Source organism: Ceratotherium simum, chromosome 20 (assembly GCF_057802395.1).
Source record: "Ceratotherium simum simum isolate JZ-2026a chromosome 20, ASM5780239v1, whole genome shotgun sequence".
Taxonomy (NCBI): Eukaryota; Metazoa; Chordata; class Mammalia; order Perissodactyla; family Rhinocerotidae; genus Ceratotherium; species Ceratotherium simum.
In genome coordinates this window covers 20,983,279-20,996,957 of record NC_141919.1, presented here as the reverse complement: position 1 = coordinate 20,996,957, position 13,679 = coordinate 20,983,279, and the positions used below count along the sequence as shown (strand labels likewise).

The 13,679-nt window shown below is 50.6% G+C and overlaps 1 protein-coding gene across 1 annotated transcript in view; it reads right to left on the bottom strand.

The window, feature by feature from the left end:
* Positions 1–4,761: 4,761 nt before the first annotated feature.
* Positions 4,762–13,679, bottom strand: part of APBA1 (amyloid beta precursor protein binding family A member 1) — a 67,766-nt gene continuing 58,848 nt past the window's right edge. Inside the window, exons 10-12 of the mRNA XM_004440634.3 lie at positions 11,756–11,875; positions 9,299–9,439; positions 4,762–8,513 (exon numbers count right to left, since the gene is read on the bottom strand). Of these exons, the coding sequence (XP_004440691.1) occupies positions 8,442–8,513; positions 9,299–9,439; positions 11,756–11,875 (333 nt within the window). The 3' untranslated portion in view covers positions 4,762–8,441. The remainder of the gene's footprint in view (positions 8,514–9,298; positions 9,440–11,755; positions 11,876–13,679) is intronic.

Here is a 13,679-nt window from a genome sequence, read left to right as displayed (position 1 = left end):
ATGGCTGTCTGTGATGCATCTTCTAATTATAACCCACCATGACTAGAAAGTTGAGAAAAACTTGGTCCCTGCCCATCAGGAACTCTAGTGGAGTGGAAGGAGAGCTCTAATGTAGTCAGGCAGCTGGTGAGATTGCCAATAGGAGCAGAACGTGGAGTGGGCTCTGGGGAAGAGGGTCCCGGGTAGTGATAAGGCTGTGTTTCCCCCTCCCACCATGGTACCCTCAGCCCTCCAGGAACAGGCTTCTCCCAGCCCAGCAGAAGGGATGGGGAACCAGCAGTTATCTGTGCTCTTCTGCTCAGCGCTCAGGAAAGCTCTGGAGGTGGCCCCAGGCTGAGGCCACAGTGGTCTCCGGGCTACTCCCAGGCCTGGCCAATAGGGAGATGAGGACCCCCTCCTCCTCCCCTGCCCCTAGTATGTCAGCGGCTGGGATGGAGCCAGGGAGTGAGGCTGTAGCTGACTACTCACAGTGGGGCTTCGGGCATGTCCTACCCCTGTTTAGGACTTTAGTTTTCTTATCTGGAAGACAAGGGGCCTGGGCTGGATGGCTAAGTTTCCTCATTCACTCAGTCACCGGGGATTCTCGGTGGTTCTCTGGATTTGGCAGTTCTCATTTTATTTCACCAGAGGGCGCCAAATCCTAGCTCCTGCGGAATTGGTTCCTGATGAAAAGGGGTGGTTTAGCGAAGGGAGCTCAGAGGAGGTGATGAGTGTGAGCTGAGTGTGATGAGGTGTGTGGGTTTGTGTGGAAACAATTAGGTGTGCATGTGTGTAAGCACCAGAGTTGTTACAACCACCTACATCTACCGCCATCACCCTCTACTCCACTGAGTTAACCTCCAGCCCCTTGCTGGCTCCCGTTCTCTGATCCAGCCACACTGGCCTCCTAGCGCTGCCTCCAGCACTCCTGCACCATCTGGCTTCAGGGCCTTTGTGTGCTGTCCTTCCGCTGGGAACACTCGTCCCCTAGACATCCCCAGGGCCATCCCTTACTTCCTCTCTCGCCAACCCATATGAAAAACTACTTCCAAACTCATTCCATGCTTTATCTTTATTTTTTAAATTGTGGTAAAATATACACAAAATTTACCATTTTAACCGTTTTTAAGTGTAAAGTTCTGTGGCATTAAGTACATTCACACTGTTGTACAACCATCACCACCATCCATCTTCAGAACTTTCTCCATCTTCCTAAACTGAAATTCTATATCCACTGAACAATAACTCACATTCCTCCCTCCCCCAGCCCTGAGCAACCACCATTCTTTCTGTCTCTGTAAATTTGACTACTCTAGATATATCACAAAAGGGGAATCATACAGTCCCTGTTCTTTTGTGCCTGGCTTATTTGACTTAGCATAATGCTTTCAAGCTTCATCCAGGTTGTAGCCTGTGTCAGAATTTGCTTCCTTTTTAAGGCTGTGTAATATTTCATTTTATATGCATACACCACATTTTGTTTATTCATTCATCCCTTGATAGACACCTAGGTTGCTTCCGCTCTGACTATTGTGTATAAGCTGCTATGAACATGGGTGCACACATACCTGTTCGAGTCCTTACTTTCTATTCTTTTTCCATGCTTTGTTTTTCTGCACAGCGCTTATCAGCATCCAGCTGCCCTCCCTCTGCCCCCAACTAGAGATGCAAATAATTTCTGCTTCGTAGAAAAGATAACCCCAAAGGTTACAGTTGAAGTGTCTTAAAGAACATTAACCTGTTACAGCTAACCTAGCACGTTTATTCTAACATTCCTTTTTAAATGTAAGTACTTAGTTCCTCAAAATGCTCTTTGGACCAGCGTTACTATATTGTTTAGGCATTAAGGAGTTAATAAATCTTTGCTACGTGTTCATTCTGTATTTGTCTGAGTCATATTTTTAACTTTTAAAAAACTATGCATTGCCATTCCAGGAATTTTTAGCAGGAACTAAAATCTGCATTTGTGGGATGAAATTAAATACATTGGTAGTTTATAATGCTCTGCAAGCCAAGCTGGGGCTTCAGGTGTTCTGGGGCCACTGACCTAAGCTGAGACACCAACAGCACATATGCTCATATGGTCGGGGACCTTCCCGAGTTGTGGCCTCTGCTTGTGTCATTCAGGGGTCTGCAAAGTCCCGGGATGCTTATGAGGACCAGCATCTGCGGGGCCCAGGAAAGACAGCGTGCTTGCTTTATTATGACAATGGCCGATAATTATTGAGCATTTTCCACAAGCCACGCACCATCTAAAACCTTCACCAATGCGTTAACCAATCCTCACACAGTCTCCAGGCGATGGATACTATTTTGCAGATGAGGGAACAAGCTCAGAGGGGTTAAATAACTCTGGTGTAAGAGGAAATGAGAGATGAAAGACTAAAATGAAGATTCACGAGTGGTTCTAGAATGAATGGTTCTGTGTGCGTCGGGATGGTTGAGTGGGTTTTCTCCTCTAGTTCTGCAATTTCAGCAGAGATCACAGCTGAGAGGGGAAAGCATAAGGTACTCTGTGGTAGGGGCAGTCTCACGCATGGGGGCAGGCCACCCACAGGGGACAGTAACCTTCCACAGAGGACAGCTCACCTCCAGGGGTCTTCCTGGGAGATGCCAAAGAATAGGCTCCACCCCCAGCTGCCGCTCCCACCTCATCCTGGTGCTATAAGAGGACCAGGAGGGACGTCGCCATTTGGGGGAGAGCAGAATTCAGGAAAGGAACTATTTGTCCCTGGGGGGTCAGGAAAGAGAAGTAGTTCTCTTACCCCAAGCCAAAGGAGGGGAGCCCCAAGAGAATGCCTTGTGAAGTTTGGGTGCCTGAGCCCTCCCCCCACACCAAGTTAGGCACCGGGGACCATCTTATCCAGACGTGGCTGAGGGACTGGCCAGTGGAGACAGATGGCTCATGGCATGGCCAAGTGAGCGAGGGTCCGGGGACCCCACCTTTCCCTCTGAGGGGTGAGGAGGATGGATGCCACATGAGCTGGCTGACTGGTGAGACTGTGGGCCGCAGACTGGCTGGGGGACACAGCTTGGGTTGAAGCTGTGTATACGTTAGAGAACTGTGGCCTGAGGGGTCAGCTGGAGGATGGGGCTTGAGGGACCTCCCCCCGTGGCAGAGGCTGCTCACCGTCTGTCTACATGGAGCCCCTCGTCAATGAAGAGCATCAGCAGAAGGACCTGGACAAAGAGAGGCTGTGACCTTCGGAAGGGCAACACCCAAGGCTGGGAAATCTCTGTCCATCTCCCACCCACGCTCCTTTCCTTAAAGGGGCTGTGCAGAGAGGGAGGGGGAGAGCGGAAGAGCAAAGCCCCCTTCCCCTACTGCCTAGAGCACAAAGTCTCGGTGGTGGGGCAGCGTTGATTGACTAGGAGATTGAGGTTTGCAAATGATTAAGAACCTGGAAAGAAAGCAACAGTAAGAACCAGGAGACCAAAAAGTACAAGGTTGAGTTCATCAGCGTGTGAAGGCACAGGGAGTCCTCACACGGTTGGGAGCAATTGGGAAAAAACACATGAGTCTTTGAACTCTCCTCAGTTTCCTCATCTATAAAATGGGCACAATAGTGGCATCTACCTCTCAGAGGTGCTGTGGGGATTAGCTGAGTTAGCCGTGACTCCTCCATACGTCAGTGCGAGGTGTTTTCTTGCCGCTTTACTCAAGAGCGGGCATCTGTGTGTGGCAAGATCTGCCTTCTGTGAGAGGGGACACAGGTGGGGAGGGGTCCTTGGGGGCCAGGCCACAGGAGGCTGCCCCAGGACCCTTGGTCCAAGGTACAAGCTCCACCTCCCAGGGCTTTTGGCCTCCCCAACTCAGGACCCTCAGGGGCTGCGACTGGGCTTCTCAGGGAAGATGGGGCAGTGGTGTCCCCAGAGAAAAAGCACTAAGGACACTTTGCTTTAGAAACAGGGCCGGATACTCCATGTGGGGGAGCTGGGCGTCCCCAGCATGCCCCCAGCAGCAGGAAGGTTATGCCCTGCAAGCTGCAAAAAGTGGAATTGCAAAGAGCCCCAGAAGAACCTTTCAGAAACTCCTCAGGAACCTTCAGGTGGGCCCCCCCAGGGCAGTTTTTCTCCCACTATCCACTTAACCAAGGCCACCTCCCTTCATTGGAGATTTCTTGGGGGAGATAATTAACTTCTGTTTCCCTTCCCTCATTGAGAAATCCAGAGGGTTCCTTTCTCCCATTCAGTGCTCCAACGAGGCTGACACGACTGTGGAATATCAGCTGCCACAGGAGACACAGCGTACTGCATTTCAAACCAAGGCGGTTTCACAGAATACACCTATTTATTGTTTATTTATATTGAGGTAACATTGGTTTATAACATTATATGAGTTTCAGGTGTACATCATTATATTTCCATTTCTGTGTGGACCACATCATGTTTACCACCCAAAGACTACTTACCATCTATCACTGTACACATGCGCCCTGTCACCCTTTTTGCCCTCCTCCCTCCCCCTTCCCCTCTGGTAACCACCAATCTAATCCCTGTATCTATGTGTGTGTTTGTTGTTTTTATCTTCCACTTATGAGTGAAATCATACAGTATTTGACTTTGTCTGATTTATTTTGCTTAGCATAATACCCTCAAGGTCCATCCTCGTCATCACAAATGCCTATTTAGAAAACACCTGGGCTCTGGGCAGCCAGCAGGCCCCACAGGATGGGCAGGAGGTGGCCTGCTGGGAAAAAGATAAAATCTTCCCCCTACTTGGGGTCCCGCCTCCCGAAACAATAAGACACTCAGCCGGGGCCAAGAGGTGAAGTTCTTGTTTATTGTTGCGGCAACTCTTACAGACATTAGCGTTCCGTTAAATAAAGGAAGGTAACACATTAAATACATCACAACCCTCAAAACAGTACGGAGGAGGGGAGGGCAGGTCGGGCCCGGTGACCAGACTGTCAGAGGGAATACATTCAGTGGGTGTGCGGCGTCGACATTCCAGGCTCACGTGTATATAGATTTTATTTATATATTTATTTATATTTATATATAGAGATCATTGAGTTTTGTGTATACAAAGAACCATATTGTTACAAATACAATACTATACTTCTCCCAACGCTTTACAATAAGCTCTATTTCACCCTCTTTACAGAACAATAGTACAAGTCAAACTCTAGGGGCTGTGCTGAATATGTACAAGAAATTTCCTTCCCACATGGTCCTCACGCACTGCCTTGATGGAGGGGGACGTAGAATCAGGGTTGTGTGCTCAAGTCGGCCCAAACCAGGGAAGGAGCAGACAGACATGAAACTCAAACCAACAAGTGGCCTTGGAAGTGGGGCAGTAAACACATGTAGGAGGTGGCCCTTGGTTGTAAACATTGGTAACAGCCACACCACTGGGTGGAGGGACCCAAGAAGGGCTCGTGGGTGGGTATCATCAGCGTGCAGACGGGAGTGTCGGGTGTGAACGGGGGCCGTGGGGGTGGTGGGAGCGATGGGGGAGGTAGTAGGTTACTCCGGGACTCTCTGAGGCCGGTGTTGATAGGCTCCAGGCCCCGAGGAGCCCGCTCTGGTGAGGGGAGTGGGCTCCAGGCATTCGCCTCTGGGGGTTTCTTCCTCTTGTGAACCCAAGGCTGACGGTGGCTCCCTGAAATGGTGGCATTTGAGAAGGCAGAGACGGGGTGGGTTCTGGTGCATCCTGGCTGGACCAGGAGGGTAGACGAATCTGGGAATCTGTCCCCAAAGCTGAGTCACCAGCATGTCCTAGCCGAGCAGCAAGAGTGGCTTTTTGCCCCGGGGCCATGTTTGGGAAGGCTGCTCTGTACATAGTCTTCCCCATTATATGGGGTATTCAGATATTTACATATATAACTATATATATGGGGATGTCAGAAGGGAAATTGACCACCACTTCCCACGGGACTTTCAAAAACCGAGTTAACATTTAAGATTCCGCCTCCTTGGTTAACCAAAGGTAGGTTAACTCCCTCCATCCAATGGGAGCAGGGAAAAGAATACACTTCAGCCAGGCGAACCTGTACTGAGCTCCAGAAACATTCACTATCTGGGTATGAGGAGCCACTTTGATTAACACCAAGGTATGTGATGGATGAATAATCTTACTTAAACTAAAATATGTTATCCTGTAGGAGAGCTTACCAAATTGCCTTTTTCAGCACCTGTCAAACTTTCCAAGATTTTTGTGCAATAGCAATAGAGAGTATGTTCTCTCCCCTCTCCTTTGGGTGAAGACACTTAATTGTAATTACTTGGGAGGTTGCACAGGGATGTGCTAGCAGAGTTCCTGTCTGCTGGCCAATCATGGAAGGGCCTCTGAACAGGTGCTCAGGCGAGTGTGTGAGCCCTCTGATGATTTCCCTCCCAAGGCTTCTGATGCCTGAAATACCACCAATAATGCTACTCTCTTTTTTGGCAGAGGAAAGATGAACTTATGACTCCTCAGTATTTAATTATATTACAAGACACTCTACAGTTTGGTTGCATTGGGAAAGGTAAACTAGAACTTGGAGCCATGGTTCCTGGCTCCTCACATTTCCTCACTGGGGCTGGTCTCCCAGCAGCATTCAGCTCAGCATCCTCAAAGGATGCCCAGGGGTCCTGGACTGCCCACCCCGGTGGCCTTGGAGAAGGGGCAGTCCCGTTCCAGAGAGGAACTCGGGCAGCGGCAGCTCCTCTTCATCATGGCTTGTCGTACCACAAAAGAAGAGTTCAGCTGCTGATGCCTTTGAAACATTTGCTTTCCTGGCTCGAAGCAGAAAACTCAGAGGGCACAGAGATCCCAGGGGAACTGACCACACAGCTCTCTGGTGGAAGGCTCCTGTTTCTAATCTTTTCATATCCACTTCTCTCCCTCCGCGAAACCCCTCCATCCGATGTATCAACGTATACTACCCAACATGTGCTCACCAAATTCCTATTGCCACAGACACAACATAAATATTCCAGATGCAGAGAACAGGGGCTATATTAATATTACAAAATATATTAGTTTCTCTTCCCCTGTCCCTGCTGAGGTCATGAATGAAAAACAGAAACCAAACCAAGCCACACCCCACCCACATGAAAACGAAATGCTCTTTGGACCAAGAATAAGTGAAAACTGGCTCAGAATAATATTACTAAAACACCTGCACTGAACTGAGACGGAACCTGCGGATATGAGGCACCAGATGGAAACACACAACCTTCCAGCCAAAGGAAAACTCTCAGACCCACGAGGCAGCAAGATGTTGTTTCTGGAACACACTTGGGGATTCTTAGGCATAGCCTGAGGTCACGACTGTCCCCTTCATTTTGTGGTTTGTGTACTGTTCTAGCCTCTCAAATGTCACATCCTGCCTAGTGGCCCTGAGCAGAGAAGCAAGCTGGTCCCGCCTCGGGCCAGGAAGTGTAACATGATCCTCGTCTTCAAGGGGAGCGGTCCATCCTTCCCAGATATGTATGTACATATGTACGTGTATGTGAGTGAGTGTGTGTGTGTGTGTGTGGGTAGTCCACTAGGAAAACATTTTGAGCCAAGGTGGTGCTAGCAGGGCCAGGCCTCAGCCACAGAGGGGGTGTCTCTCTCAGGACACGTCTGACCAGCCCCTGGGAGCCTCACCTGGCAGGGGAAGGGGCCTCGCAGAGAGGCGACCGTGGGTTTTCCAGGAGCTCTGTGTGCCTCATCAGTGGTGGGGAGGAGGGAGGGTGATACATATGCGAGTGAGATCGTGTGTGTATGTGTGTGCGATACAGAGGGAGGCAGCGAGCACCTACCCGTGTTTAAATAACCGTTGGTAACCTCAGGACAACCCGGGGACACTGCAGATGCCCCCAAAATTGCTCAGCTCCCTGCAACACAATGGTATCCTTGTCCGAGGCAGTTCCCCTTCTATCCTTGAGAAGGCTCCTATTGGAAAACACAATTATGTTGTAACTACAACTAGCTATAGAAGAGGCATAAGGTTGGCTCAGAAATTCTGGCGGAAATAATGCATGGTGCCCCAAGTACATGGTGGCCAGGCCGTATCCTTAAAGACACGGGCTGGTCCCCACTGTCACTACCACATTCCTATAAACTGACCTGAGGACAGCAGAGATCAGCAACTGGATTGTAGGCACTGCTCAATCAGCTTCTTCACTGCCCCCAGGAGCTCCTTCTAAGAGGTGTGCGTCTCTTAAGAAGGGAGGATTCCCCCTAGGGCAGTGACAGCCTTCCTCAGGACCCCCCAGGGCCCTTTAGGGTGGTCCTGGGTGGATACTGGGTGGATCCTGGCTACTCTCTATCCTCCTTTTTGTATGCACTTCCCTGCTGTGAAAAAAAAAATTCGAACGGGGCGGGGGTGGGGGGGGAGCGCCAAAAGGTCTCTGGATTCTTTCCTTCCTGTGTAAAACCGAATGCTGGGCGTGAGAGGGAAACGTCTCAGTGGGCACACAGATGCAGCACGAGAAACACAACCACAAGTGAGGAGAGTCCTCCATGCATGCCGCCAGGCGGGGCGGCCTCAGATGTAAACAGGCTGCTCCTGGGCTGTCAGCAGTCTGTACATGGCAGCCGGCATCGTCTTCATGTGAATCTGAGGGCAGACACACACGTGAGTGGGAGCTGAGGCTCGGGGGGCTGTGTGGGCATTGCCCCAGGGCTGAGGGGAGAGGTGGCACTCTCACCATGGGGGGCTTTCAAGATACCCCCCACCCCACCACTAACAGGGACTTGATGCAGGTGGCGTCTAGGAAGAGCGAATCCACCGGCTTTCTAAAAGCTTAGGGGAGACCGAGAGTGAACGGTGGAAACCAGGAGAGTTTTGTTTTCCCAGTCCAATGCTCTTGCTCTCAACCAGGCCCTTTTTTTAAAAGGAGAAAACTCTTAAAATGAAGGAGAACGACTTTAGGGTTCTGACGGCTCCTGCCCTGGTAAGTTAAGGCGGCCACAGCGGATCAGCCTAGAATAGCCGTTAGGACCTTAGGGGAGCCCCTACCCGAGAGCTGCCTCCAGAGGCCTGTTCTGTTGATCAGACTTGAATCTAAGACTTAAATCTTCTAGGCACATTTGGTGAGATTAGCTGGGAAAAACGGAGAGAACTTGGGCAGCCGTGGAGAGAAGCTATGCGAACGTGAGTTAAAAAGAGCAGGTGAGCAAATAATGGTGGAAGAGAAGGCTCAAGGTGACCTGATCTTATTTCAAGGTGTTGCTCTCAGATACCACTTGTTAATGGGTTTACAATCTGGTCGGAGAGACTGGTCTGGTTGTTGAGAAGGGTTTAGGATTGGGAAGGACACTTCCTGGAAGGCCTGCTCAGGGGCTGGGTGAGCATGAGGCGAGGGGCACCAGAGGACCCCCCAGCCCGTACCCCACTCCTACCTCCCCCACAGCATTGGAGAGGATGTGGACAATCTTCTCGTGTGGGGTGGCGACCACACTCTGTCCGTTGATTTCAATGATCCGATGTCCCACGCGGACGCCTCCTCGCTCGGCTATTCCCCCTCGCATGAGGCTGCAGATCTGTCAGGGTCAAAGGCCAAGTTAGTCCTCACAGATAGCACCACACGTCACAGAAATGGGTGGGGACAGAAGACTATCTTTTCTGGAACCCTCTGCCCCCAGCATTCTCCTCTCTAAGAAGCTGCCACGGTTCGGTTTGGGGCATTTAAAGATTTTATTTATTCATTTTTTTCCCCCCAAAGCCCCAGCAGATAGTTGTATGTCATAGGTTCACATCCTTCTAGTTGCTGTACGTGGGACTCGGCCTCGCGCTGGACGGAGAAGTGGTGCCTTGGGGCGCGCCCGGGATCCGAACCCAGGCCGCCAGCATCAGAGCGCGCGCACTTAACCGCTAAGCCACAGAGCCGGCCCCGGTTTGGGGCATTTAAATCTCTTTGTTTCTTCTCACAAGAAATAGGGTTCCTCTATTTCTTGGTTCCACGGCCACGTCTTTCACACACTTTGCACACGGAACGTAGCATGTCACTAGATTTCACATCACACTGAGTTCTGACTACTTTTCTTCCCAGCTGGGTCTTGGTAAAAAGAGCTGGTTGGGCCTGTCACCAAGTTGCCAATGTTTACAAACTGTCAGACTGGGTAACCCAGGTCGGTGTTATTTCCCACACTCACCACTGGGACTCGAACATTGAACTGTATAATAGTAGCAGCCTGCTTTTTAGCGTCACAGTTACAGGAGCCACAGTGGGGCTGGAACCCCATTTTGTGTTCCAGAGTGTAGCCAGCTGCGGGGGAGATGTTCCTTTGGCCATTCCCAACTCAGTGCCCTTGTTCAAACTCCCTTCTCGCAGAAACGACAATGTGGTTGGTTTCTGTCCCTGCACAGCCAGGCGCCACAGTGGACAGAGGCTGCAGGCTGGTGGAAACAGCCCTCCGGGGCTTGGCGGGCTCTGGGCTTGGCATTGCGGGGTAGAGCCACTCCCACCTCACACACAAAGCAACTGGAAATTTCCTACACGAATGTGTTTTGAATTTACGAAGTTGACTTTTCACTCCAGACTGTGCACCTTTACTTAAAAGCCCATGCAGACTGTGACATCTTGTGACAACAGGCTTCCTGTGTCTGTGAGCCTGTGGACCCTTCAGCCCCTTGGGTACCCTGGGGTCAAAACTTTCCTTAGGTGCTTCCCACACTTTAGATAAAACTGAGGGCCCCACATCTGTTATATAACAACTGTTTGTTCATATTTGAACTTTTAATATTATTCACATCAGAACAAAGCAAACAAGGAAGTACAAACAGATAGAAACAGGATGTCCGACCAAAACCATGAGGAGGAACCCTGGCTCCTCTCCTAGGGGACGGACGAGGCCTCCAGGGGCAGAGGATAGATGAAGCGGGCTGGAAGTTCAACTCTGACTGGGAACGCCAAGGGGATTTCTAAACCTTGAAACATACTTGGAATAAAAATTTAATTACCTACAACTCTTAAGGGAAATTTAAGGAGGAAAAAGAATAGGGTTCTTCTGTCTGGAAAGATGAATGCAAAGAGAGGGACGGCACACTGAAAATCTGTAAAATTGAGAAGGTTACAGATAGAGAACAGATTTGTCACCAAAGTCCAGGATTGCTATGAATCCAGCACAAAGCAAACCAGGACAGAGAGAGAGTAGTGTTGAGTATGGAGTTTCTGTTTGGGGTGAAGAAAAGGTTCTGGAAAGAGATAGTGGTGATGGCTACCCCCCTTTGTGAATGTACTTAATGCCACTGAATTGTACACTTAAAAATGGTTTAAGTGGTAAATTTAACGTTGTGTATATTTTACCACATAAAGAAAAAAAAAGGAAGTATTATTTTAAGGCAGACATCCAAGTGATGAAAATACCCTTTATCCCTAAAGTGCCAATTAGGGTTAAAAAGGCTAAGCACGGATCATTCATGCGTAACAGCCAGGAGAGCAGGGTCTCAGCCTGGGCTGTTCGGGAGTCACCGGGGAGCTTTGCAGGGGCTCCCATGTGCAGCCAGGGTGGACTTAGGGTGGCAGTGCCCTGGGGCTGGAGGGGAAGGAAGCGGTTGGTGGTATATCCTGAACCATCTCAAGCTGGCAGCTGGGAGGGCCACCCTGTATCATCACGGAGAGACGCCGGGCTCCGAGGGCCACGGCTCTGGGAAGGGCCTCTCTCTTCTCACGTAAAAGGCACAGAATTCTCTGTCCACGGAGAACGCCAAGCCTGCCTTCACCCACTCATCCCTTTCCTTGCTGGATTCTTTCAGGGAACTGACCAGCTTAAAAAAAATAAAATAAAATAAACCCAAATACCGTGCCACAGTCTCATTTGTCAGACTTCTGGAAAAGGGTGTGGGGTTATACTTACAATTCCATTCTGGACGCTGAAGCCCAGCTGGTAGCGAAGGTCTGGCCTCCTGATGAGCACGGTGGTCACTGGAGGACACCTCACGATATTCAGCTTTACCCGGGACTGATTCTTCAAGCCCTGAAACATGGACAAAGTGCAGTGGGTATGGTGCCATGGACGCGGAGAGAAGAGAGAAAAGCTGACAGCAACAGAGGCAGGAGAGGCCCCCGTGAAGTCCCTGCCACACACAGGCCCACAGGACCATCCACTGCTGGGGAGAGAACCGCCTGTGAACCGCCTGTTTACACGGAGCCCTTCGTCCATGCGGAGACTGGTTTCTGTGGGCACTTGTCTTCATTTGGGGAAATGGGCTGTGTTCAAGGGATTTGAAAAAAGTGGTCGTCTGTGCAACTACGAGGAAAACTGCCACCTGTGCTTTTTGGCGTGAAAGATGAAGAATGCACAATCTTTCTCCTGGTTGGGAGACAGACAAGTGGGAAACAGACTTTCTCCAAAAGGCAAACTCGAGCAATTCCTCCTCTTCTAACGAAGGACGTCTGATTCACAGCGACTGGGCCCATTCATCAGGGCTTGTTATCTCTGTGTCTGCTGCTCTGGCTTCCCCCTTCTCTCTGCTGTTAGCGATTTTATCAACAGTCCCACAAACACCTGGGAGAAGCAGGAGGCGGAGGCAGGACTCCAATCAGTGAAGGTTGTGGGATGGGTGCTGGGGGAGAAGGAATAAGACTCGGAGGTCGTCTGTGGTCCCACGATCCTTGGTAACACGCCCTCCCTCTAAGTGAGAACGGAGTGTAATGCAAGTCGGTCTTTAAAGGTAAAAAGGGGACTCGGTCTGGTTTCAGAGCCTGTTTCGAGAGCTTCCTCCACCCCACTCTGTTAAGCTGAGCACATGCACAGCAGTGACCAGAGCCCTGGGCTGCTCAGAGCACCCTAGAAAAAACCATCACAAAGCTACGCTTTCCTCACTCCGGCAGGGGACGGTTCACCTAAGAGGGGGGTGTCCACCAGAGTAACTCAGCCCTGAAATCAACGTCCATCTCTCAGGTCTGCCCGAGATTGCCTGCTCCGCCCCAGCTAACTCCTGATTGCCGGGTCGTCCAGACCATGGTAGGTGCTTTCCAACCTGTTTCAAGTCACGGCACACAGAGACAAAGCCGCTCTTTATGTACCCTTGGGGAAACAGATTACACAGCCTGTGGCTGGAGACCCTGCTGCCCCAGGTTCTGCTCTGAGAGTTGGGGCGGGGGGAGATCTCAGCACTCTTGTGGGAAACGCCTGCCCCCCTGGACTCCCATCTAGCGAGGCCAGCTGACTGGGAAATGGCTCAAGGTCAGCCACAGCCCCTCTCCTCCAAAGGGTCAGAGGTGAGGGGGAGAAGCTGCTCCTGAAAGACGCTACTGTGGGTGGGGGGGCAACCTCTCCTCCAGGAGAGAGCAGCCACGAGAGGAGGCACAGGTGTTCAGTAAAAGGTGGGCTCTATTCCACCCAATACTGTGGACTGAAGACCACAGTATCCCCCAGAGACAGCACCCAATCAATTCACAAATGGGTCCAGTGTGTGCCCTTGACGGGTGAAGTGGGAAGAGAGACCTGGGAGAACACGACAAATCCATTTCAGCCTGAAAGGTGATCGCCTCTTATTCTGTAAAGAGAAATCTGCAAATTCCACCGCCCCCACTACCATCACTCCTTGACCAGTCTGTAAAATCTCTCTCTGGGGGAGGTCAGGCTTTCTATTTCTCATTTTATAGATGAGGACACAGACACGGACATAAAACCTGCCTTGTCCAAGGCTCTGTGGGGTCAGGACTGGGTTGATGCATCCCCTGCTCAGGCCTCTGCCTTCCTCACAAGCGCCTTGCCAAGCAGAGAGGTGAAACGTGATAGATGACTTCAGTGCCAACAGAATTTGTGGCAAGAG